General features: G+C 36.7%; 1 protein-coding gene across 1 annotated transcript in view; it reads right to left on the bottom strand.

The window, feature by feature from the left end:
• The window catches only part of LOC125308553 (protein furry homolog), a 260,928-nt gene that overhangs the window by 152,002 nt on the left and 81,593 nt on the right, over positions 1 to 27,333 (bottom strand). The window contains exons 14-20 of the mRNA XM_048265116.1: positions 26,245 to 26,353; positions 16,964 to 17,050; positions 16,580 to 16,751; positions 15,086 to 15,218; positions 14,372 to 14,479; positions 9,074 to 9,329; positions 8,743 to 8,925 (exon numbers count right to left, since the gene is read on the bottom strand). Coding sequence (XP_048121073.1) covers positions 8,743 to 8,925; positions 9,074 to 9,329; positions 14,372 to 14,479; positions 15,086 to 15,218; positions 16,580 to 16,751; positions 16,964 to 17,050; positions 26,245 to 26,353 — 1,048 coding nt within the window. The remainder of the gene's footprint in view (positions 1 to 8,742; positions 8,926 to 9,073; positions 9,330 to 14,371; positions 14,480 to 15,085; positions 15,219 to 16,579; positions 16,752 to 16,963; positions 17,051 to 26,244; positions 26,354 to 27,333) is intronic.

Raw genomic sequence — 27,333 nt, 5'->3', positions numbered from 1 at the left:
AAAAGTATAAAAGTTACAAAGCTGAAAAATACATAGCACCCATGTCCTAAGTAAGACCTACGTAACATAGTTTGAATGAAGTTTCTCACGTTAAGCGGTTGAAGCTGCATTAAAAGCTGCGTTAGAAGAAGAAGAAGAAGAAGAACTAGAAAAGCATTTCCTGAAGGAAATACAGTGCATGAAAATGCAAAAATATGATGTAAAATATCATACAGAGTAAAAACAAACTATATTGGTTTGCTAGGTAGATGAGGTTTAATATAGTTGGAATGAATGGCTATGACGTTAAATAGGTGGATAATTTAAATGGTTAAATTATTTAGGTAGATAATTGACGATAACTGACAGTTGGAATGGCTCTAATGTTTGCTAGCAGTTATAATAAGATAATAATGTTAACCAAGATAGTTTATTGGGTGGATGAGAGAATGGTTTGAAGAGGATGAATGGATAGAAAGTTGGTTGAAATGTGTCTTATATCCTTGTAGAATGGAGAAACACAGAGAGAGTTGGTCTAGTTCAGTAGAAAGCAGTTGATACAGGTGCAATCAGTTGAACTGATTCTTTGATGGGGCCTAGATGAGCAGCTAGAAGATGATACAGGTGCAAATCAAGTTAATTAGTCCATTGTGATGTCATCAGCCCATGTTAAGTCTATGGGGAAATTTTGAGTAGTTTTTAATTAATAGTTTAAAAAGTATAAAAGTTACAAAGCTGGAAAATACAAAGGCCACATGTCCTAAGTAAGACCTACACAACATAGTTTGAATGAAGTTTCTACGTTAAACGGTTGAAGCTGCATTAACTGCGTTAGAAGAAGACGAGTAATAATAATAATAACTAGAAAAGCATTTCCTGAAGGAAATACAGTGCAGGAAAATGCAAAAATATGATGTAAAATATCATACAGAATAAAAACAAACTATATTGGTTGCTAGGTAGATGAGGTTTAATATAGTTGGAATGACTGAACAGTTAAATAGGTGGATAATTTAAATGGTTAAATTATTTAGGTAGATAAATGACAATAACTGACAGTTGGAATGGCTCTAATGTTTGCTAGCAGTTATGCTAACTATGTTATCAAAGATAATAATGTTAACCAAGTTACTATGCTTAGCTAATGTTTTCATTTTAACAATGCTTAAAATGCTAAATTATGTTAACCATGTGACTTAGCTAACTTAGCTAATCATTTTTAGTAGCAGTTATGCTAACTATTTTAACTAGACATGCTAACTATGTTAACCATGTTACTTAGCTAACTTAGCTAATCATTTTTAGCACTTTTCTTAAAAATGCTAACTAACATGTTAACATGCTAACTCATCTTAACCATGTTACTTAGCTAACTTAGTTAATCATAGCGTTCATTTTAGCATCTTAACATCTTGCTATGCTAACCATGTTACTTAGCTAACTTAACTAATCATTTTTTAGCAGTTTTTGCTAAAATGCTAACTAACATGCTAGCATGCTAACTATGCTAACCATGTTACTTAGCTAACTTAGCTAATCATTTTTAGCCGTTTTGTTAAAATGCTAACAATGTTAAAGAATCTTTATCATCTTAACTATCTTAACCATGCTAACTAGCTACAGTGGGTAGGAGTCATAGTTGATGACAAGTAACAGTTACAATGGCTGAACAGTTAAAAAGTTTCAATTGTTAAACAGTGAAATATTGTAGTGAGGACTTATTTTGAAACAGTTTTTGGCAGAGGAAGCAGTTGAACAGGATGTGTAACCAAATAAACAAATAGGGCCAATTTGTATGCTTAAAGCCTGAGACTGGCAGTTAATCCAGGTGGCCTGAACACCTGCCATAGAATTCTAATTGCTTAACGGCTCTATTGTGATGTCATAATCATAATGTTAAGTCTATGGGGAAATTTTGAGTAGTTTTTAATTAATAGTTTAAAAAGTATAAAAGTTACAAAGCTGAAAAATACATAGCACCCATGTCCTAAGTAAGACCTACGTAACATAGTTTGAATGAAGTTTCTACGTTAAGCGGTTGAAGCTGCATTAAGTGCGTTAGAAGAAGAACTAGAAAATGTAATTCCAGGGAATTACGAGTGCATGAAAATGAAGCTAGGACAGACATAGTATAGCTTAATAAAAAGTTGATAGTTTAGACGTAGACAGTTTAAAAGTTGAATGTAGATAGTTTAACAGTTGTTAATAGACAGATAGTTTAATAGACAGATAGTTTAATGAATGTTGAAAGTTTAAAAGTTATATGTAGATAGTTAAGGTTGTTGACATACTGATAGTTTAATCGTGTTGGTAGACAAATAGTTTAAAGGCTGTATTTAGATAGATAGTTGGCGATAACTGACAGTTGGAATGGCTCTAATGTTTGCTAGCAGTTATACTAACAAAGCTAATTATTTTGACCAAGTTACTTAGTTAACTTAGCTCATGTTTTCTAGCTGTTTTGAAAAATGCTAACATGCTACTATCTTAACCATGTGACTTAGCTAGCTTGGCTAATCATTTTTTGCAGTTATGCTAAAATCTTAACAATAATAACATCTTTAACTATGCTAATCACATTACTTAGCTAATCATTTGTAGCAGTTTTACTAAAAATCTTAACATGCTAACTATCTTAACAATGTTAACATGCTAACTATCTTAACCATGTGACTCAGCTAACTTAGCTAATCATTTTTAGCAGTTTTGCTAAAATCTTAACTATCTTAAAAATGCTAATGATGCTAACTAGCTAACTAGCTAGTGAGGACTTTTATTTTGAAACAGTTGAAGGCAGAGGATACAGTTGATGGGAGTCATAGTTGACAAGCAGTTACAGTAACAGTTGAACAGTTGATAACAGTTGAACAGTTAAAAAGTTGGATAGTTTAAAGGGACTTTTATTTTGAAGCAGTTGTGGGCACAGGAAGCAGTTAAACAGGATCTGCAGTCTTAATACAGCCATATTGTATGCTTAAAGCCTGAGACAGTGGCTCCAGGTGGCCTGAACACCTGGCATAAGATTCTAATTGCTCTATTGTGATGTCATAATCTAATGTTAAGTCAATGGGGAAATTTTATTAGTTTTAATTAATAGTTTAAAAAGTATAAAAGTTACAAAGCTGAAAATACATAGCACCCATGTCCTAAGTAAGACCTAAGTAACATAGTTTGAATGAAGTTTCTAAATTAAGCGGTTGAAGCTGCATTAAGCGTTAGAAGAAGAAGAAGAAGAAAAACTAGAAAAAGCATTTCCTGAAGGAAATACAGTGCATGAAAATGCAAAAAAATATGATGTAAAATATCATACAGAGTAAAAACAAACTATATTGGTTGCTAGGTAGATGAGGTTTAATATAGTTGGAATGAATGGCTAACGGTTAAATAGGTGGATAATTTAAATGGTTAAATTATTTAGGTAGATAATTGACGATAACTGACAGTTGGAATGGCTCTAATGTTTGCTAGCAGTTATAATAAGATAATAATGTTAACCAAGATAGTTTATTGGGTGGATGAGAGAATGGTTTGAAGAGGATGAATGGATAGAAAGTTGGTTGAAATGTGTCTTATATCCTTGTAGAATGGAGAAACACAGAGAGAGTTGGTCTAGTTCAGTAGAAAGCAGTTGATACAGGTGCAATCAGTTGAACTGATTCTTTGATGGGGCCTAGATGAGCAGCTAGAAGATGATACAGGTGCAAATCAAGTTAATTAGTCCATTGTGATGTCATCAGCCCATGTTAAGTCTATGGGGAAATTTTGAGTAGTTTTTAATTAATAGTTTAAAAAGTATAAAAGTTACAAAGCTGGAAAATACAAAGGCCACATGTCCTAAGTAAGACCTACACAACATAGTTTGAATGAAGTTTCTACGTTAAGCGGTTGAAGCTGCATTAACTTCTGCGTTAGAAAGAAGGCAGTAATAATAATAATAACTAGAAAAGCATTTCCTGAAGGAAATACAGTGCAGGAAAATGCAAAAATATGATGTAAAATATCATACAGAATAAAAACAAACTATATTGGTTGCTAGGTAGATGAGGTTTAATATAGTTGGAATGACTGGTTAAACGGTTAAATAGGTGGATAATTTAAATGGTTAAATTATTTAGGTAGATAAATGACAATAACTGACAGTTGGAATGGCTCTAATGTTTGCTAGCAGTTATGCTAACTATGTTATCAAAGATAATAATGTTAACCAAGTTACTTAACTTAGCTAATGTTTTCATTTTTTAGTAGTTATGCTAACATGCTAACTATGTTAACCATGTGACTTAGCTAACCTAGCTAATCATTTTTTTAGTAGGTATGTTAACTATTTTAACTAGCATCTTAACTATGTTAACCATGTTACTTAGCTAACTTAGCTAATAATTTTTAGCAGTTATGCTAACTAACATGTTAGCATGCTAACTTCATAACCATGTTACTTAGCTAACAGCTAATCATTTTAGCAGTTATGCAAACTATCTTAACCATGTTACTTAGCTAACTTAACTAATCATTTTTAGCAGTTATTATATCTTAACTAACATCTTTAGCATGCTAACTATCTTAACCATGTTACTTAGCTAACTTAGCTAATCATTTTTAGCCGTTTTGTTAAAAATGCTAACAATGTTAGCAATGCTATCATGCTAACTATGCTAACCATGCTAACTAGCTACAGTGGGTAGGAGTCATAGTTGATGACAAGTAACAGTTACAATGGCTGAACAGTTAAAAAGTTTCAATTGTTAAACAGTGAAATATTGTAGTGAGGACTTATTTTGAAACAGTTTTTGGCAGAGGAAGCAGTTGAACAGGATATGTAGTCTTAATAGGGCCAGTTTGTATGCTTAAAGCCTGAGACTGGCAGTTGATGCAGGTGGCCCGAACACCTGCCATAGGATTCTAATTGCTTAACGGCTCTATTGTGATGTCATCAGCCCATGTTAAGTCTATGGGGAAATTTTGAGTAGTTTTTAATTAATAGTTTAAAAAGTATAAAAGTTACAAAGATGAAAAATACATAGCCCACATGTCCTAAGTAAGACCTACGTAACATAGTTTGAATGAAGTTTCTACGTTAAACGGTTGAAGCTGCATTAACTGCGTTAGAAGAAGAAGAAGAAGAAGAAGAAGAAGAAGAAGAAAATGCCTAGGAAGAACAGTACAGTGCATTTTCATGCACTGTAATAATAAGAAGAAGAAGCCTAGGAAGAACAGTACAGTGCATTTTCATGCACTGTAATAAGAAGAAGCCTAGGAAGAACAGTACAGTGCAGAGCCTAGGAAAAACTAGAAAAGCATTTCCTGAAGGAAATACAGTGCATGAAAATGCAAAAAATATGATGTAAAATATCATACAGAGTAAAAACAAACTATATTGGTTGCTAGGTAGATGAGGTTTAATATAGTTGGAATGACTGAACAGTTAAATAGGTGGATAGTTTATATGGTTAAATTATTTGCTAGGTAGATGAGGTTTAATATAGTTGGAATGACTGAACAGTTAAATAGGTGGATAGTTTAAATGGTTAAATTATTTAGGTAGATAGTTGACGATAACTGACAGTTGGAATGGCTCTAATGTTTGCTAGCAGTTATGCTAACTGTTAACAAAGTTAATGCTAACCAAGTTACTTAACTTAGTTAACTTAGCTAATGTTTTCATTTTTAGTAGTTATGTTAACTAGCATGCTAACATGCTAACTATACTAACATGTGACTTAGCTAACCTAGCTAATCATTTTTAGTTGCTATGCTAAGTATGCTAACTAGCATGCTGGCAATGCTAACATGTTAACTATGTTAACATGTTAACTATGCTAACATGTGACTTAGCTAACCTGGCTAATCATTTTTAGTAGCTATGCTAACTATCATGCTAACTATGCTGACCATGTGACTTAGCTAATCTAGCTAATCATTTTTAGTAGCTATGCTAACAAGCATGCTAACATGTTAACTATGTTAACCATGTGACTGTGAATGTGAACCATGTTAAACATTTTTAACAGTTTTGTTAAAAATGCTAACAATGCTAGCAATGCTAACATGCTAACTATGTTAAACATGCTAACTAGCTACAGTGGGTAGGAGTCATAGTTGATGACAAGTAACAGTTACAATGGCTTAACAGTTAAAAAGTTAAGTAGTTTAAAGGGTTAAATTGTTTAACAGTGAAACATTGTAGTGAGGACTTTTATTTTGGGAGAGGAAGCAGTTGAACAGGATGTGTAGTCTTAATAGAGCTAGTTTGTATGCTTAAAGCCTGAGACTGGCAGTTGATCCAGGTGGCCTGAACACCTGCCATAGGATTCTAATTGCTTAACGGCATATTGTGATGTCATAATCATAATGTTAAGTCAATGGGGAAATTTTGAGTAGTTTTTAATTAATAGTTTAAAAAGTATAAAAGTTACAAAGCTGCAATAAAACTTTAGGGTACAACATTTCTGGCAGTGTTTCCCCTACAGTGTATTTAACAGCGGCGCAGCGCCGCCGCTGGATTTTCAGCGTCACTGCAACATAATATCACGAGATTCACTTAACACACTGTAAAAGCACAATGGCCAACGTCATCTCGAAATTGTTTTCTGAAAGTCTTGAGTCAGTTAAGTGCATCAAATCCGCACTTAGCCTCTCATTATTCAGGACATATATGCGACATGATGTGTCCAGTGATTACAAGCCCAAAGACAAGTCTGCAGCCCATATGGCTAGCCTACGTTCTGAACACGGTTACATTGTTTAGCTATCCGACTGATGGGGTCTTGCTCCGCCACAGTGTAGCCTATGGTGTCATCGTTCACTTGTAGGTTACACAATAAATAGCCTACTTATAGGCCTGGTGACAATAAAAAATGATATTAGTTATATTTCATCACGAAGCTGTTTGTATGCGTGAATTAAACTTGTAGCCTATGCCATATGTTAAGCTTGAGCAATTCCTCTGATCCAAAGCCTGCTTTGACACATTGACACTAATGTGAAACATGCATCCTCCTCTCCTAGCCTACATCAAATAAAAGAAACCAATTCATGATTACCGAAATGAATTTAACATGGGGAAGTTTGTTGCGATTTAGCCTACTGTTGTGATGCGGTTCTTTCTGCTGATTGGATTTACGTCCGGTGTCGTCAACTCTGAGAACTCTTGCTCCGGTTGACAATTTTATCCAGAGCTGATTTCCCAAAGATGAGCCTCCATCAACATTCAACGACAAATTATTAAAACGTAAGTAATGCAATAGAGTAAACCAATGTGCTACAAGGTGTATGGTCTTAACGTTAATTGTAGCCTAGACTTGTAACGTTAGCGTAGGGCTACATGTAATGTTTGCATGGGAAAGCTAGGCGAACACAGTCTAGGCCTGTTTAAACTTTCTGATAGTTAAAGGAAATATGAGCATATGTTGGCATATAATGTATAGCCTAAATTCTGTCCACTTAGCTATAATAGGCTATCACAAACAGACCTTTTCTACGTTTGCGGCATTAGACATAGGAGCCTACATTGTCTTATCAGAAAGACGTGTTCTCATAACTTCAGCGTTCTCTTGACGGTGAGACGAACGGTCGCACTTCAATCAAGTAGCCTAGGTCCTTTTCGAGTTAATTGTGAGTGAGTTGTATGGTAACTGTGGGAGTGATGTAGAAGAAAAGTGAGTATTTACTTTTATATACGTGGGTTTGTTGTTTTGGGACTGAGAAATAGACTACAAGGAGAGCATCTGGCTACGTTCATGCGTGTCAGCATTAATGGCCCCCCAACAATTCAATTCAATTACCAAAGAGCCTTAGAGATGTTCTTTGAAAAGCCCAGAAAAATTAAGTGTTCGCAGATTGGGTGTGGCCTTTGTCATTAAGACAAATTTAAATAAATGGTAAATAATCTTTTTCTGGGTTGTGCCATTTTCTTCTATCATTTTTAACCAATAATGTAAAAGAAAGCTGAAAATGTCCACAAAAGAAACACGAAGGTATGATATAAAAAAAATAAATAAAAAAAATTGCGCAACAACCTCCCCAAGTAATAGCACCGCTGCTGGAAAAATTTCTAGGGGAAACACTGTCTGGGTTCAAGAAATTACGACTAGACTATGGTGCTTAGTGAGATTCCGCCTCTCCTGTGAAGCACTTCGACTGTCAAGAAAGGTGCTATAACTAAAATATGTTGTTGTTACATTAACCCTTCTCACCCCACCCCTTTTTACTCCTGTTAAATATATATATATATATATATATATATATATATATATACACTTTACATTTGATGTTTGTTAACATGATAGTGATTCACTAGTCCCCTAGTATTTTGAAGGAAGGAACCAGTTCTGTATGCATTATTGTAACAGATGGGCTAGGTTATTGGTAAAGTAGTTGAATAGCACACTACATATGCACACACACACCCTCACACACATACAAACGCACCTACATACACAAACACACACACACAAAAAAACACACAAAAAAAAAGTAACTTACATGCAGGCACACACACTCAATAAACGCACACAGAAGCACACATATACACAAAAACAACCATACACTCAATTACAAACACAAAAAAGGAACAAAGTAGGAAATGAACACAATTTGACAAACGTGACTTATTTTTGTGGAAAAAATGTGATGGACTGGGTGGCGGTCATATTCTGCTGTACATCTAGTTAATAATATAATTTATTTGTTCTATCATTTGCTGCTGTTATTATTATTATACCGGCCTGTCAGGCATGTCTTTCCTGAAAAGGCCATTGCTCTCACCTCATCCCTTCCAATTGTGAGGTGGAGGAGGTGGACCTCTTTGAGGATGGCCACACCCAGCTTGCGTGTGACTGTCTGTAAGGAGCAGAGTAGCAGCAGGGCCAGACCCTCCACTGCATGCATCACCAGGGAGTGGCCACTGCGGTCTGCTGGTAGTCTGGGGCTGGAGCCTGACTGCAAGAGCTGCCCAAAACACAAAAGGAGGAGAATCAATGCTTGTAAAGAAATCAGTTGTTGACACTGGTTACAAAGTCATTTAAGTTGACATTATAACTGACAGATTACTTAATGAGTGAGTGATACGTGAAATTACATGTAAATGTGTAATTACCTTTGAGGGGCAGATTTTGGCTGTGTCAAGGACATTGTTGCCAGCGAGTAAGGTGAATCTCCACTGGGTGAGAAGTTGCAGCAACAGCTTTAGGGAGCTTTCCAGTAGGTTCTGATGCATATCTTGCACATCACACAGGAGGAAGTTGGTGAAACCAAACAGTAGATCCTCACGCCAGTCAGGGAAGTCCACCAACAGGCTCTGCATGGAGTTCTGGGCAATGAGCCGCAGCTCATCATCCTTATGGATTGTTAGCCTTGTGGAAACCAAAGTCAAGAATGATACACACAGAAACTAATTTATTGTAGTTCAACAGTAGATCTAATGCTATTAGTCCATGGGCCCAGACCAAAAAAAAGTGACGGTAACAGTCAAGGTGACAAAGTGTAGTTGTGATTTTTAGAATCGTCCATGTGTGAGGGATTATTCTGATAACCTCTGCAAAGTGGCAGCTAAGTTGTATTTATCATGACTTAATACCCATACCTGACTGACACCTGGAACAGTGAATTAGGTATTATTACTGTTTGTTTAAATACACATTGTATACAGTACAGCTATAAGGGCTATCGGAGATCGCATGACTCCACCAAGGCTTGCAATATCATGCAACAGTAGTGAAAGTGAAACTAAATCTGTTCAGTCAGCCAATGAGTCAAATCAGCTCAGAAATGTACTGGTAATGTGTTCATCTTTGGCTCATCCTATATCTTTCCACAAAAGTTTACTTAACATCTGGCTTTTTTTTCATAATCCTGTGCACAGACATATGAGTATTATATACTGTAATCTATATTGACAATGGCTTACCACATTAGTGATGGGTTGTGAGGTTATCGCAGAGGTGTTACCAGGATGTCATGTTTTGGTGGGCATTTGGCTCATTTGGAAAGGGGGGTGGCAACAAAGAAACTGCTAAATGGGCTGAAGGGGTAGGCTATAAAACACATTCTGTTGTCCAGTTCCTATGTAGTAACACTTTAGTTTTGGGAACACATATAACCGTTATCACTCATATGCATATGTATTAGTGCTCAACAAGGTCTGTAGGCTATTAAAGGTGCTCTGCCACACTTTACTTGTACTTTACTTTACTTTTACTTTTTTTATATGTTAGGTCCATATGTGTCTGTGCTATGCCGTGAATGTGAAAATGAACAGCTACCTCCTCTGTCAGCTCTAGCCACTGAAAAGAAATAAGCGGAGAAATCAGGCCAATTTATTGTATCATTATTTTATTTAGGATTGGGATAAATGCAGAGACCAAATTTCCCTCACAGGATCAAAAGAGTATATACTTATACTTTATCAAAAAGAGTATATACTTATACTTTATAATCTAAGTTGTTTGTGTTATTTGTTTGTTGTATGTATTGTCTATTTGTATGTATTTATTGTGTCTGTATTTTAGAAACCCACCTGTGGAGTCAAAGACAAATTTCCACTCTTGTGGACAATAAAGCTATTATTATTATTTATCAACATCAGATGAAGCCTGACGAAGGAGAGAGAAGCAAGTGACATATCTGCTTTTTGAGCAGCGATTAACTCCGCACAAGACAAGCGCACAGACTCTTTTCTGATTGATTTTGACTTCACACCAGAATCAGTCAGAGAAGCAGAAAATGAAGACTCTTTTCTAACTAGTTTTGACTTCTCGCCAGAACCAGCCAGAGAAGCAGAGGACGAATCGTCAAGATTACGAAAGAAATAATCTGACAAATCAAAATCAATGAGAGGAGAGGAGCGTTCTTTTCCCTCCAGGGAAGTGGAGGCTTTTTGGACCATAGCGTGAGTGATCGTGCAGGCGGGGAAAACTTTGGGGTTTTTGTGCACACACTCATGATTTGTTGGCTTACTTCGGAATTAATTTTTCCCCATACAGAATTTCCCCCAATGTCATTTCCTAGAATGAAGGAAACACCTGGAATAGGCAAAGATTGATGGACACCCACAGCAACTGTACCAGTATTCACGTTAGAATGTAACTGGATGTGATGAAGTGGTACGACAGTGAACCCCATTTCAAAGCCACGGACTAGCACTTTTCGTTGCGTCAGACAAGGGTAGGACGCCCTGCAATATGAAAGACTGTGCTGTGCCGGTGTCTTCTTGAGCACGGCCAGTGAGAACAAACTGAACTAGAAAAGCATTTCCTGAAGGAAATATAGTGCATGAAAATGCAAAAAATATGATGTAAAATATCATACAGAGTAAAAACAAACTATATTGGTTGCTAGGTAGATGAGGTTTAATATAGTTGGAATGACTGAACAGTTAAATAGGTGGATAGTTTATATAGTTAAATGATTTGCTTGGTAGAAAAGGTTTAATATAGTTGGAATGATTGAACGGTTAAATAGGTGGATAATTTAAATGGTTAAATTATTTAGGTAGATAATTGACGATAACTGACAGTTGGAATGGCTCTAATGTTTGCTAGCAGTTATGTTAACTATGTTATCAAAGATAATAATGTTAACCAAGTTACTTAACTTAGTTAATTTAGCTAATGTTTTCATTTTTAGTAGTTATGCTAACTAGTACTATGTTAACCATGTGACTTAGCTAACCTAGCTAATCATTTTTAGTAGGTATGCTAACTATGCTAACTAGCATGCTAACATGTTAAGTATGCTTACCATGTGACTTAGCTAACTTAGCTAATCATTTTTAGTAGGTATGCTAACTATTTTAACTAGCATGCTAACTATGTTAACCATGTTACTTAGCTAACCTAGCTAATCATTTTTAAAAGTTATGCTAACTATGCTAGCTAGCATGCTAACTATGCTAACCATGTTACTTAGCTAATCATTTTTAGCAGTTTTGCTAAAAATGCTAACTAACATGTTAGCATGCTAACTATGCTAATCATGTTACTTAGCTAACTTAGCTAATCATTTTTAGCAGTTTTGCTAAAAATGTTAACTAGCATGCTAACATGCTAGCATGCTAACTATTTGTGCATATTTCAGTAGATAATGACTCATTTGCATGTTTAAACATAACATTTAAAGGAACCGTATGTAAAAAATGTATTTCAATTAATCCTAAAATGTCCCTGATATGTCACTAGACATTAAGAAATCATGTTCATTTCAAATACTTAATATCCTGGTTGTCAGTGATATGTCATTTAAAAAGTGAAGTTGCAGCCCTCAACTGATGATGTTGTGTTTTGTCATGTCATGTTGTATTTTGGCCTGATGCGACACCCTCTACCTACAGTATCTACTAATCACAAAGTCAGTACTGTTTTGGCATCCAGGTTGGCAACCTCAAGTCAGGGGGAAGGGGGTGGGGATACATCGCTCTACAGTAATTTGAAAGTGATTGCAGTACCAGTTTTGGGCACAATCTTACATATGGTTCCTTTAAGAAAATGTGTAATACAAAAAGTATTTCTTCCAATATGAGTAAACAAGTGGGTAAGTTTTATGGTGATATATATATTAGTTATCAATGTTACTCTATTCGCCTCTAGTGTCTTAGTAATAGGTTTTCTGTTAGAGAATGAAACAACTGTTCTTTTGGAAAGGTTATCATGTATTATTTAACTACCGGTACTGTTGGTCTAACAAATGAAATGGCACCATTCAAGTTTTGCCACCTTAACTGTTACCAACATCTGGTCTGGCCCATGGACTATATTATTGCATGGTCACATACAAAGATTGCATCCATTACAGTAAAAGTAGAAGACATAACACTGATTTAGGGCTTACACTTGAGGAATTACACCTCATAAAGTGAGACTAGAACACAATCTTTGTTCAAGGCAAGTCAAGGTAATGCAACTTTAACTATACAGCACCTTTCAAACATTCAGCCTTTTAAAGTGCTTTACAAATTATTAAAAGAAAAAAAGCACAGATCACAAAAAAAGGGTAAGGCTATTTGCACCCCTGGTACAACTATCAATGTATGCTATTCGTACCCCGGTGCACACAGCAATGTGTTCTATTAGTACCTCGTCTGGTACAAATATCAATGTATGCTATTCGTACCCTGGTGCACACAGCAATGTGTCCTATTAGTACCCCGTCTGGTACAAATATCAATGTATGCTATTCGTACCCCGGTGCACACAGCAATGTGTCCTATTAGTACCCCGTCTGGTACAACTATCAATGTATGCTATTCGTACCCCGGTGCACACAGCAATGTGTTCTATTAGTACCTCGTCTGGTACAACTATCAATGTATGCTATTCGTACCCCGGTGCACACAGCAATGTGTCCTATTAGTACCCCGTCTGGTACAAATATCAATGTATGCTATTCGTACCCCGGTGAACACAGAGCAATGTGTTCTATTAGTACCTCGTCTGGTACAAATATCAGTGTATGCAATTTGCACCCCTGTGCATTTAATTTAATATTGATCATATTGATGTAATAATATATATATATATATATATATATATATATATATATATATATATATATATATATATATATATATATATATATATATATATATATTTTTTTAAAACAAGCAACATGTTTTTTTTGTTGTTACATAATAGAGTGTGAATAGCTCAGCTGTGTAATAGACACTCTGAATAAGGTATGCTGTTTGCATCAATGTACAGTTAGAAGTGGATGCTATTCGTACCCTGGTGTTTATAGAACTGCATGCTATTTACACCCTGGTGCATGAACTAGCTAATTGTTGCAATCAACACTTCCGTTTGAGAACCGATTTCTTGTTCAAATTGCGCGCCTTCTCTCCAGAGACGTTGGTACACATGTACACTCACTCTGCCAAAATGCATCACACGGGAATCGAACCCGAGTCTCCCACGTGCCAGCCCTTGTCTGTGACCACTGCACTATCTGCTTCCACAAGAAGTTGAGGTTTGCAGGTACACTTATAGTTTATAGGCCTGAACGTCATATTCACAAAATTTCTGTTAGCTAACAAACTGACGGTTGTATGTGTTCACTGAACAAAGATTATGAAAATAAAACGCAACTTTTCCATCTAAAATTTAATTTGAACAGATATTAGTGCTGAAACAGTTCAGAATTCTTCACTTTCTGCTGACGAAAAACAAGCAACATGTTTTTGTTGGTATGTAACAGGGTGTGAATAGCCCAGTTGTGTGGCCAAGGCTATTCGGATCAGGGGTACGAATAGACACTCCGAAAAAAAAAAACATTAAGGATAATACAACATATACTGTATAAGACATTAAACATAGAAAACATCAAAAACAAAATGTACACACACGCACGCACACACACACACAACACACACACACACACACCACGCACAAACATCCATAATTACCGAGCGAGTAGATCTATCAATTCCGCCTTAGACATGCCATCAGGTAGGATGCGTGGAATGGCCGCCATACATGTCCTGAACAGGTCAATCTTTGGCTTCCTATCACCCCTGTCAAAGAACACAAAAGGTCAGGCTCATGTCTCACTTCAATCACTGTATGTAATGTATTGCAAAATTTCACAGAACACACCTCCACACACCTACAATTCAGCAATTAAATAACAACAGAGCCCATACACAACACTACAGAAAATAGACAAAACATAGACAAAACATTGACAAGAACACACAAAGAAAAACAAAGGCAAAACAGAGACAGAAATATAGGCATAAACACAGACATACTCAATTGAAAAATATAATGTCCGCAACACTGCTTTTGACTCCCAATTATTTAATGCACAACATTATTAAATGCCTGAAGAAGACCCAGCAGGGTCGAAACGTTGCCTGTTGTGCATTAAATAATTGGGAGTCAAAAGCAGTGTTGCGGACATTATATTTTTTCAGTTGAGTATAGTTTTCTTTTGTCCTGCACCTGCCAGAAGGTGGGATGTGCACACAATAACTGTTTGATAAACACAGACATAAACACTGACAAAAACAGACTGAATACAAACCAAGGACAAAAAAACAACCCTCCTACATCAGCTTTTGGCTTACACCTGCACAAAACTCGCAGTTTAATATTTAGTGCTAAAGTGGGCCACATACGTGATTATGTCCTCCGGCTCCTTATTGAACATCTGCAGAGTGGTCATCATCATGCAGCGACCAACATCCTTATCAAGATGTCTCAGGATGCTGTCAACAGCTTTCCTAACTTGGGGATAATAATGGCCCATTCCTAAAAGAATAAAATACATATAGACATAGTAGCACTACTCACAAATTTGCTACTACAAATATGGTGTTTTTGCAGTCACAAAAAATAAGAGGGTGAAAAAGACCATGACTGAAAACAATGTAAATAGATGTTTGTGTGTGTGTGTGTGTGTGTGTGTGTGTGTGTGTGTGTGTGCTGACATGTTAGCATTCAGCTATGACGCTGGTTCCCCATTTCACCAGAAAATGTATTAAACTATTCCCGTTTGTGTCATAATATATAAAAGTATTCAGCAACAAAGTTACTTTGCTCTCTAATACAATACATTTATAGTTACATTTTTTTCAAAAGTGCCTTGTGCTAATGCTTGAAAGACGTGATACAAATAAAGTTTTTTATAATCATTATTTAAATGCATGAGCATGGCCAAACTCCATAAGGTTTTGGTTGTTGGGAATTTACATCTCTGATATTGATTCATCTACGGAGTATGGAGGAGACTATATCCAGGAGTTGTCATTGCAAGATATTTTTGTGTATCGAGAGAATTTGCGCTCATTTTAGTAAATTGTGCACTCATTTTACTAAATTGTGGTCTCAATTTACTAGATTGTGTGCACAATTTAGTATATTGTGTGCTCATTTTACTAAATAGTGCGCACGTTTTACTAAATTGTGCTCTCATTTAGTAAATCCTGCACACATTTTACTAAATTGTATGCATGTTTTACTATATTGTGCGAACATTTTACTAAATTGTGTGCACAATTTACTAAATGAGAGCACAATTTAGTAAAATGAGCGCACAATTTAGCAAAACGTGCGCACTATTTAGTAAAATGAGCACACAATATACTAAATAGTGTGCACGATTTACTAAATTGATAGCACAATTTAGTCAAATAAATGCATTATTTAGTAAAATAAGTGCATTATTTAGTAAAACGTGTGCACATTTTCTAGCTGGGACCAATTTGCTGAATTTGACAAAATCTGTTTTGGATTATAATCACAGACTGTGCACTTAAATGAATAATCCAGAGTAAAAACAACGTAGGGTCTATTTATGGATGATAACGAGTTCAAACTTCCATTAATTGGAGGAGTTCTAGGCTACACCGTTTTTTTTTCGCAAACAACAAAAAGGCTTATTGTGAAAGTGCAAGGGGTCTGGCGCCACGTCAAAACAAATCACTATTTTTAAACCACCGACAAGGCTCAAAATAGCTTTACACTTTAGTGGTAGAATGGAGAGGGTCCCCATAGACAAATCAAAGTATTGTAAACTCTGTAAGTGAACAAAGAGGTTATAATAGGGTCTGCTTACGAAGTCAGTGCAGGGTAGACAAAGGAAGCAGGAAGTGTCTCTGGTCTACACTCACCAATAACCTTGGCCTCTTCCTCCGTCAGTGTCTTGCTCAGGTAGGTCTTTTTCACCCTAAGGGCATGGCCAGAGGGAAGGGTGGCACCCGTATTAGGCATGGGGGGCTCTCCATCCTTCTGCTGCAGCTTATCAGCAATCACTAGGAATGCTCTGAGTCCTATGTTCATTCTCTGGAGAGCAGACATATCAACACTCTGCAACTTTGACAATCATAAGCAGGGGACTATTATTTTAGTTGAGAACAATGCAACTAATCTAGTAAAGACAAACAAGATCTCAAAAAGTCATCAGTGGTACTGTATATCTTGGTGTGTGTTTTTTTTTAACCCTTTAAAGGTGTAAAACTAAACAGACATAACAAAGAAAACTCCTCCCTTAATACCTCTGGATTCAAATTAAAGGCTTTAGCTTGTTTTCCGACACAAAGCAGGTCAAAAATGATCTCTTTCATGGCAAAATCCAGCCTTTCCTGCGGAAATGGAAAAGTCATACATCAATCATTATTACAACAATTACAAAACAACTGATCAGATTCAAAGTCCTAATAGGCAAGTCCCCCCACTCGTCTGCCATCTTGGTATCACACTTTGGGCAGTAAAAGAGGTCATATTGACATACAAATTACACCACGCGAATCTGTGTTTAAATCTGAATTGAACTATATATATATATATATATATATATATATATATATATATATATAAATATATATAAATGGTCCATTTTGGGGTGAAAATTAATTTCAACCACCAAAACACCTTAGCCACAGTGGAGAATAGCTATAGAAATGTATTAGTTCTGGGTGTTTTTCAGATAATGGGACCTGGTGACCTTCTCAAAGTAAGTGGTAATAGTACAGCGGCTAAGGCCAGATTTTTACTGAATCGTTCAGTTTTTGTAGAAAGCACAAAACTTGGTACAGGTATAGTACTACCCCTAGTGATCAAAAATTGAAATGGACCCCAACACATAGCGCCCCCTAGTGGCCCCTATCTTGACTTTAAATATGGCCACCAAAATATGCCCTTTTTTCTACATTTATAATGCTATGCTGCTTTTAACACATAATATGACGTGACTATAGCCATCTTTCAACATTATGAAATACATAATGAGACAATCATGCATAATTAAAATGGCAGACATGTTGGATTTTAAGGAAGTAGCCATACATTCTGAGACTGAGTCAAAAACTGGGGTGCGTTTAGGCTATGTGTGAAGTTTCGACTGTGTGACTAAACCCTGCACTTGCCTGGGCTCAATCCTTCTAATTTGCCCTCTAGAGGCATGCTAGCAAGGAGGCTAAAACCCATGGATGCTAGCGTCTGTCAAGTCTCTTAAAGAAACATATGCTGCCTTTTGGGAAATTATTTTTTTTGTCTTCTATCCTAGAGTTAGATGAATTAGTACATTCACCCAGTCAAAGTTAGATAAATTAGTACATAACCAGTCCAACATATCCTACTGTCCTACAGCCTAATCCAATTGAGGTGGGTGGGGCCAATTAGCATATGCTAAAGTTTCTTTTAAGGATCATAGTGATTGTTTGAAAAGATCCATTTTGTTTTATTGTAGTTTAACATTTTGCATCTCATAAAATTATTATGCCTGTCAATGAAGCTAATTTAAATATGTAATACCTTATGAGTTTAGCTCCCTCCTGACCCATTAGGGCTCATGCTAGTCAGTGAACCAGCACTTTTAGGACACTGGCTAGTGCGTTCAGCGCCCAGTCCTTGGGTGTGCTTTGTGGTGGAAACACCAAAAGCTCAAGACAGGTAAAGTTGAGTATCGTCCGCATAGCAGTGATAATCAAATTCATGGGAGCGAATGGTCTCACCCAAGGAAGTGTGTAAATAGAGAAAAGTAGGGGCCCTAATACTGATCCCTGAGGCACACCTGTGGTGAAGTCATATGCCCTTTAAGGTAGGATTTAAACCAGTCAAGGACCTTGCTAGACATCCCAGTTCAGATAGTGTAGAAAGGAGAATGTCATGGTTAACAGTATCGAAGGCTGCAGATAAGTCTAGTAGAATGAATACTAATGACTTAGCAACTTAGCTACTCTCAATGCTTCGGTCACAGACAGAAAAGCAGTTTCAGTAGAATGACTCTTGAAAACAGACTGCATAGGGTCTAGCAGGTTGTTCTGATATAGTAAGTCCAAGACTTGCTTGAAGACCACTTTCTCCAAAAACTTTAACAAGAAAGAAAGAAGGGAGATAGGTCTGTAAAAACAGGAATGCTTTTAGAGATGGTGGCAAATTATACATTTTCCATCTTTATCCTCCTTGATTGATTTTTCTCTAGTTTCACATTTGGCTAGGGTCAGCATAAGTCAGTACCTGGAGCCTACAAACGTTGCACAGGTAGTCCAACTTCTCCAGAATGGCACACCAATACGTTCCATTGCCAGAAGGATTGCTGTGTCTGCCAGCGCAGTCTCAAGAGCATGTAGGAGATTCCAGGAGACAGTTGCTCTAGGAGAGCTGGGCAGGATGGTAGAGGGTCCTTAACCCAGCAGCAGCACCAGTATCTGCTCCTTTGTGCAACAACAAACAGTAGGAGCCCTGCCAGAGCCCTACAAAATGACCTCCTCCAGGCCGCTGGTGTGAATGTCTCTGACCACACTGTCAGACTTCATGAAGGTGGCCTGAGGGCCCGATGGCCTCTGAAAGGACCCATGCTCACTGCCCAGCACCGTAGCTCAATTGGCATTTGCCATAGAATACAAAATTGGCAGGTTCACCATTGACGCCCTGTGCTTTTCACAAATGAGACCAGGTTCACCCTGAGCACATGTGATGTCTGAAAATGTCTTGGAGAATGTAATGCTGCCTGCAACATCATTTAGCATGACTGGTTTGGTGGTGGGCCAGTGATGGTCTGGGGAGGGATATCCTTGGAAGGACGCACACACCTCTACAGGCAAGACAACTGCACCCTCACTGCTCTTAGGCATCAGGATGAAAACTTCAGACCCATTGTCTGACCCTGTATTGGTGCAGTGGGCCCTGAGTTCCTCCTGGTGCACAGCAATGGCTGGACACATGTAGTGAGAATGTGCAGGCAGTTCCTGGAGGATCAAGGCATTGATACCGTTGACTGTCCCCCCACACTCCCCTGACTTAAATCCGATTTAACACACACTGGGAGATTATATTTTGGTCCATCCAACAGGTTGCACCACCGACTCTCAGGGAGCTCAGTGATGGCCATGTCCACATCTGGGAGCAGATCCCCCAGGACATCATCTGCCGTTTCATTAGGAGCATGCCCCGATACCATCAAGCATGTTGGGGCCATATGAACTACTGAGTACCATCATGAGCTGCTGTGCTGAAATTCAAGCAAAATGGACGAGCTTGCCGCGTAATTTTTTCCACTTAGATTTTCGGGGGTCTTTGAATTCAGTCCTCTGTGGATTGATAATTTCCATTCCCAAATAGCGAACTGGCATCCTTTTGTTCCTAACATATTACCCAGTCCATATCAGTTTGAATCCTACCTCACAGGATGCTTGTTTAACGTATCATGGCTTGGACAGCTGTCCGCACCTTAGCCTCCCACCATAGGGGTCCCCCTGGGCTCAGTACTGGGCCCCCTTCTCTTTGCTATCCACACCACTTCTTTGGGACAGATTATCCATTCGCACAGCTTTTCATACCACTGCTATGCAAATGACACACAGCTTTATCTGTTCTTTCCACCTGATGACTCCTTGGTCTTGGCACAGATCTCGGATTGCCTCTCAGACATATCTACATGGATGAAGGCACACCACCTCCAGCTAAACCTCTCAAAAACCAAACTGCTGGTCCTCCCAGCTAAACCTACTGCTCCCACCTACTCGAATGCCCTCAGGCATATATGCTACCCCCCGACCGTTGCACTCTTCAGACAAACATTGTCTAGCTTTGCCACCGGTACGCTCAGGTCAATCCAAACTGTTTTCATCTGTTGTTCCTCGTTGGTAGAATGCGCTACCAGTTCCTACTAGAGCAGGGACATCCCTCTTCATCTTCAAAAAACTCCTGAAGACCCAGCTCTTCAGAGAATATCTCCTCTCATAGCACTACTTACAACTAGCTAATTCTAGCACTTACCACCTGACTTGACTATATAAAAACAGCACTCACTGATGTACTTTTCCCTATTGTACTCTACCTTTTTAAATTGTTCTAGAATTGTTGAGAGAATTGTTTTAAAAGCGTTAAACTGTTTACTAGGTTGTAAGTCGCTTTGGCTAAAAATGCGTCAGCCAAATGTAATGTAATGTAGATATCCAGCGTGATGTTTTTTCCCCATTAAGATCTTATGTGTTTTATTTTTTAAAGTGTATATTTTTTTGAGCAGTGTATAGTAAGAGTTAAGATTTGCTCAGAAAGAGAAGAAGGTAGAATAAGAATGTATGATGTTGTATGATAGGATGATGTAGGTAGTTACTTCAATTAACCAAAATATAGAATAATTGGCTTATTTTCTTACACATAGTGGCCATATTGGAATCTTACCAGATTATACTTGATGCCTCGTATATTATTAAGGTTGTCATGTGATAAAATGACTGTTCAAACTTTGAAATTGTTTTTGAATGATATTTCTATCATGAATAATAATAGAGATGGTCTATATTTTCACATTTGGTATCCGCCATATTGGATTTCAAAATGGGCAACATCAAGTTTGTTTGGAAATCATGTCAATAGCTTCCTTGACCCTAAAATTGAGTGTTAGAACTTAAAAGACTTTTTTATCTTGTTACAGTGCATGTAAATGCACTGTACTGTTCTTCCTATGCTTCTTATTACAGTGCATGAAAATGCACTGTACTGTTCTTCCTAGGCTTCTTATTACAGTGCATGAAAATGCACTGTTCTGTTCTTCCAAAGCTTCTTATTACAGTGCATGAAAATGCATTGTACTGTTATTCCAAGGCATTTTATTACAGTGCATGAAAATGCACTGTACTGTTCTTCCAAGGCTTTTTATACTATACTGTTCTTCCAAGGCTTTTTATAGTGCATGAAAATGCACTGTACTGTTATTCCAAGGCTTCTTATTACAGTGCATGAAAATGCACTGTACTGTTATTCCAAGGCTTTTTCTTCTTCTTCTTCTTCTTCTTCTGATTATAGTGCATGAAAATGCACTATACTGTTCTTCCAAGTCTTCTTATTACAGTGCATGAAAATGCACTGTACTGTTCTTCCTAGGCTTCTTCTTCTTCTTATTATTATTATTATTATTATTACAGTGCATGAAAATGCACTATACTGTTCTTCCAAGTCTTCTTATTAGAGTGCATGAAAATGCATTCTATTGTTATCCGATTTATTACAGTGCATGAAAATGCACTGTACTGTTCTTCCTAGGCTTCTTATTCTTCTTCTAACGCATTTAATGCAGCTTCAACCGTTTAACGTAGAAACTTCATTCAAACTATGTTACGTAGGTCTTACTTGGGACATGGGTGCTATGTATTTTTCATCTTTGTAACTTTTATACTTTTTAAACTATTAATTAAAAACTATAAAAATTTCCCCATAGACTTAACATTAGCCTTTATGACATCACAGCAATTAGAATCTTGTGGCAGGTGGCCAGGCCACCTGGACCAACTGTCAGTTTCTCAGGCTTTAAGCATACAATCTGATTCTCTTAAGACTACAGAGACTGTTCCACTGCTTCCTCTGTCCACAACTGTTTCAAAATAAAAGTCCTGGCTACAATAAGTCCCTATTAAATAATTGAACCATTTAAACTATCCACCTATTTAACTGTTCAGTCATTCCAACTATATTAAACATCATCTACATAGCAAATAATTTAACCTTTTAAACTATCCACCTATTTAACTGTTCAGTCATTCCAACTATATTAAACATCATCTACCTAGTTCAGTCATTCCAAATATATTAAACCTCATCTACCAAGCAAATAATTTAACTATTTAAACTATCCACCTTTTTAACTGTTGAGTCATTCCAACTATATTAAACCTCATCTACCTAGTGAAGTCATTCCAACTATATTAAACATCATCTACCTAGTTCCAACTATATTAAACCTCATCTACCTAGCAAATAATTAAACCTTTTAAACTATCCACCTATTTAACTGTTCAGTCATTCCAACTATATTAAACCTCATCTACCTAGTTCAGTCATTCCAACTATATTAAACCTCATCATGTTGGTTGCCAATTAGCACATCATCTGTTTTAACAATATATTTCACACCATATGTTTTGCATTTTCATGCACTGGTAATTCCCTGGAATTGCGTTTTCTAGTTACAGTGCATGAAAATGCACTGTACTGTTCTTCCTAGGCAACAACAACAACTTCTTATTACAGTGCATGAAAATGCACTGTACTGTTCTTCCAAGGCAACAACAACAACTTATTATTATTCCGTTTACCACTTTTTCCGTACGCAATTTCTCTTTAACAGTTTAACTTAGAAACTTTGTTTAAACTTTGTAACGTAGGTATTCAAACGGACCAAGCTGCTATGTCTTTTCAACTCTGAAACTTTTATACTTTTTAAACTATTAAAGAAAAACTTTTTAAAAATCCCCATAGACTTAACATTGCTGATTGTGACATCATAATACAGCCGTTAAGCAATTAGAATGCTATGGCAGGTGTTCAGGCCACCTGGATCAACTGCCAGTCTCAGGCTTTAAGCATACAAACTGGCCCTATTAAGACTACACATCCTGTTCAACTGCTTCCTCTGCCAAAAACTGTTTCAAAATAAAAGTTCTCACTACAATATTTCACTGTAAAACAATTTAACCCTTCAAACTACTGAACTTTTTAACTGTTCAGCCATTGTAACTGTTACTTGTCATCAACTATGACTCCTACCCACTGTAGCTAGTTAGCATGGTTAACATTGTTAGCATTTTTAACAAAACTGCTAAAAATGATTAGCTAAATGACATGGTTAGCATAGTTAGCATGCTAGTTAGCATAATTAACATAACTACTAACAATGATTAGTTACGTTAGCTAAGTAATATGGTTAGCATAATTAGCATTGCTAACATTATTAGCATTTTTAACAAAACTGCTAGGACATGGTTAGCATAGTTAACATGTTAGCATTGTTAACATGCTAATTAGCATTGTTAGCAAAACTGCTAAAAATGATTAGCTAAATCACATGGTTAGCATTGTTAGCATGTTCTCATTATTAACATGCTAGTTAGCATAGTTAGCATAACTACTAAAAATGATTAGCTAGGTTAGCTAAGTCACATAGTTACTATAGTTAGCATGTTAACATGTTAGTTAGCATAGTTAGCATAACTACTAAAAATGATTAGCTAAGTTAGCTAAGTCACATGGTTAGCATTGTTAAAAGCATTAGCATTATTAGCATTTTTTTAAACTTTAACTTTTTTTAACTGTTTTTAAACTTTAAACTGCTAGAAAACATTAGCTAAGTTAACTAAGTTAAGTAACTTGGTTAGCATTATTATCTTTGTTAACATAGTTAACATAACTGCTAGCAAACATTAAAGCCATTTCAACTGTTAGTTATCGTCAACTATCTAACTACCTAATTCTAATTTAACCATTTAAACTATCCACCTATGTAACTGTTCAGTCATTCCAACTATATTAAACCTCATCTACCTAGCAAATAATTTAACCATTTAAACTATCCACCTATTTAACTGTTCGGTCATTCTAACTATATTAAACCTCATCTACCTAGCAACCAATATAGTTTGTTTTTACTCTGTATGATATTTTACATAATATTTTTTGCATTTTCATGCATTGTATTTCCTTCAGGAAATGCTTTTCTAGTTTAATTTTGAAGTTGTATCAACAATTCTATTAAGAATGGTAGCCATATTTGAATTCAAGATGGAGGCCACTAGGGGGCACTATGAGTTGGGGTCCATTTAAATTTTTGATCACTAGGGGTAGTAGTATAACTGTGCCAAGTTTCATGCTTTCTGCAAAAACTGAACGATCCCGGTGCTTAGCCGCTGTACTATAACACTAAAACAAGGGGCTAAATTATGATTCTGGAGGAAAAGGCAGTGTTCCAATAGAACTACCCCAGTAGGCAGCATTGGACCATTAAACCACACAATGATCCAAAACATACAGCCAAACAAGGAAAGAAATAGTTAACAGAGAACAATATCAACATTTAGAGTGGCCCAGCCAGAGTCCAAACCTCAATCCGTCAAAACAGTGAGCACAAAGCCAGAGTGATGGCAAATAATCGTTTCTGCCCGGATTGCTGCCTACAATCATTGTGGAAACATGAAGAGGCTTGGTAGGTATTATAAGAACCATTTTGAGAACTGTGAATGCAAATAAAGATGTTTCCACTGATTATTTAAAAAGGGTATGAATATTGTGGACATGCCATTTTTCATACATTTTTTTTAAAAGATGAAAACGCTTCTTTTTTGATTCCATGTTTCTACCATATTGTCTTACAACCTTTAGCCATGAGGCAGTACCATTTTCAGTCAGAACAAACATATTGGTCAAGAGAAAATCAACATTAAATCAATATGTGTATGAATAATTCTGTTCTTAACTGTATAAGTTTATATATATATTAATTTAGTTTTAATTTCAAAATGGTAAACTTTGATTAGTCATGCTAGTGGCACATCTAAGGTCTAAGGTAAAGCTGCTCACTAGGAGGCTATAGATATGGAGAAACATTGGGTTTGTCATAAGAGCTTTGTGTAGTTTTAATGTTAAAATTTTGGGAATTATAAATGTGACTGAAGTGATCAACAACTCAACTCAAATCCTACAGAATTATACATAACTAATTTATAGAACAAATGCTACCAAGCAGGTAAAGTTAGGTTCACAGAGCCAGTTACAATGATAACCCAAAGTTTGAGTTAAAGGAGAATTCCGGTGTGATATTGACCTAAAGTGTATTGAAACATGATACTGAGTGTGAACGTATGTCTCATAGCCCATCTCGGCTTGTCCCCTGCACTCCAAAATCTGGCGCTAGTTAGCCGATGCTACCAACAGCTTTTTCAATAGTGGTGCTTCGGCATCGGGCTAGCCGATTTATACAGACAGTATCTTCACGAAGTTTAGCATTTGCAGCCATCTTGAATTTAGTCACGATAAGTCGAGCAACGAGTAAGAATGAACAGGTATGATAAGGGATCAGATTCCAAAAATAATTCAGTGGAAATGCATGGATTCCAGTTGCTGCTACTGGAAGAAACTGGAATCCAAATCGTCTTGTAAGTAAACTACCAGTGCTCTTTCAAAGTTCTCAATGTCTCGTTTTAAATGTCAATTTAAGTCTACCAATGAAGTCTACCAATGAAGTGTGGAGATACATTGAGCCTCGTAAATGGGTGTAAAACAGTGATTTTTTTGCATGGCTAGCCCGATGCCGAAGCACCACTATTGAAAAAGCTGTTGGTAGCATCGGCTAACTAGCGCCAAATTTTGGAGTGCAGGGGACAAGCCGAGATGGGCTATGAGACATACGTTCACACTCGGTATCATGTTTCAATACACTTTAGGTCAATATCACACCGGAATTCTCCTTTAAGTCTCTTTCTAGAATTTTCCCCTAAAGACTGAAATGTAAACAATTGGACTAAACTATCCATTAACCGTGCTGAAAATAGTAGATGTTTACCTGAGCAATAAACTGAATGATCTTGACAAAGATAGTGAGTGGCATATCTTTTGGAACCACACTGCGAGATCCCTTGGGAAACAGCGTAGTGACAATCATGTTTAGGCGACTGCAGGAGGGAAAATACAACAATGCATTAATTTTAGTGTCACTAAAGTTGTGTTCTGTTAAAGGTACACAAAGAATGTGACTGTTCATGCATATTGATGTATAGCCGATAATGTCAATTTAATTTGATATTACTTTATATATTGGTCTATCTGTGTGGAAAGCAGTATCCCAGGATATCCTGAGCGTTTGGAACATAACAACATTTTACATTAAATTCAGATATCAAGGATGGACGGCAAAGACCTCTGTGTGGTATTCTTGTGAATGCCTTTGGATCTGTGTCTCACAATCTGTTGTGAAAGGCATTCAGTTACTTTCAGGTCTTTGAGAGGATTTTGCCATTAGTCAGGGCATATATTGACGACATTCAGTTGTAGTTCAACGAGTAAGCTAGGGTAACTAGGATCAATATTCCTAGTTCAATGGAGAGAGACAGAGAGAGAAAGGGGGTCTTAGAAGCTGAAAGATTGGCAGGTTTAATGCAAAATCTACCCCCATTAGGAAACATTTCCCAATAGAGAGTACCCAGACTCTCTTCATGAAGTTAAATGAAAGAGTGAGTCTGGTGAAACCAGTGTGTGTGTGCAATCAGACACACAAGCTCACGTTCCTCCAAAAAATAGAGATTTGGGTAAATTAATGTCGTAGGCTATGCTTTCTATTTGAGAACAACGGTGACTTCCGAGTCATGGCAATTGCGTTCTGGCACGTAAACAAAACGAATGAAGGAATGTGAGAGCTTGTCTTGTTATCTGATTTGTCAATTTTAATTTGACATACAATTTTGGAAAATGAAAAACCAACCCTTTATCTGTGTTTTTCATTTTGGTTTTAGAAATGGATATAGAATAAACGTTTTTGTTTTCTATTGTTGGTTTTAAATGGAAAAACGAATGAACAAATCATACATGAACCTCAAAGATACAGCCCGGCAGCAAGTTTCATTGGCCCCCAGATGTTTTGGGTAGGGAAATTAGC

The sequence above is a fragment of the Alosa alosa genome, chromosome 15 (assembly GCF_017589495.1).
Source record: "Alosa alosa isolate M-15738 ecotype Scorff River chromosome 15, AALO_Geno_1.1, whole genome shotgun sequence".
NCBI lineage: Eukaryota > Metazoa > Chordata > Actinopteri > Clupeiformes > Clupeidae > Alosa > Alosa alosa.
Note: the sequence above shows the minus strand (reverse complement) of the source record. Positions and strands in the feature narration are given on the sequence as shown.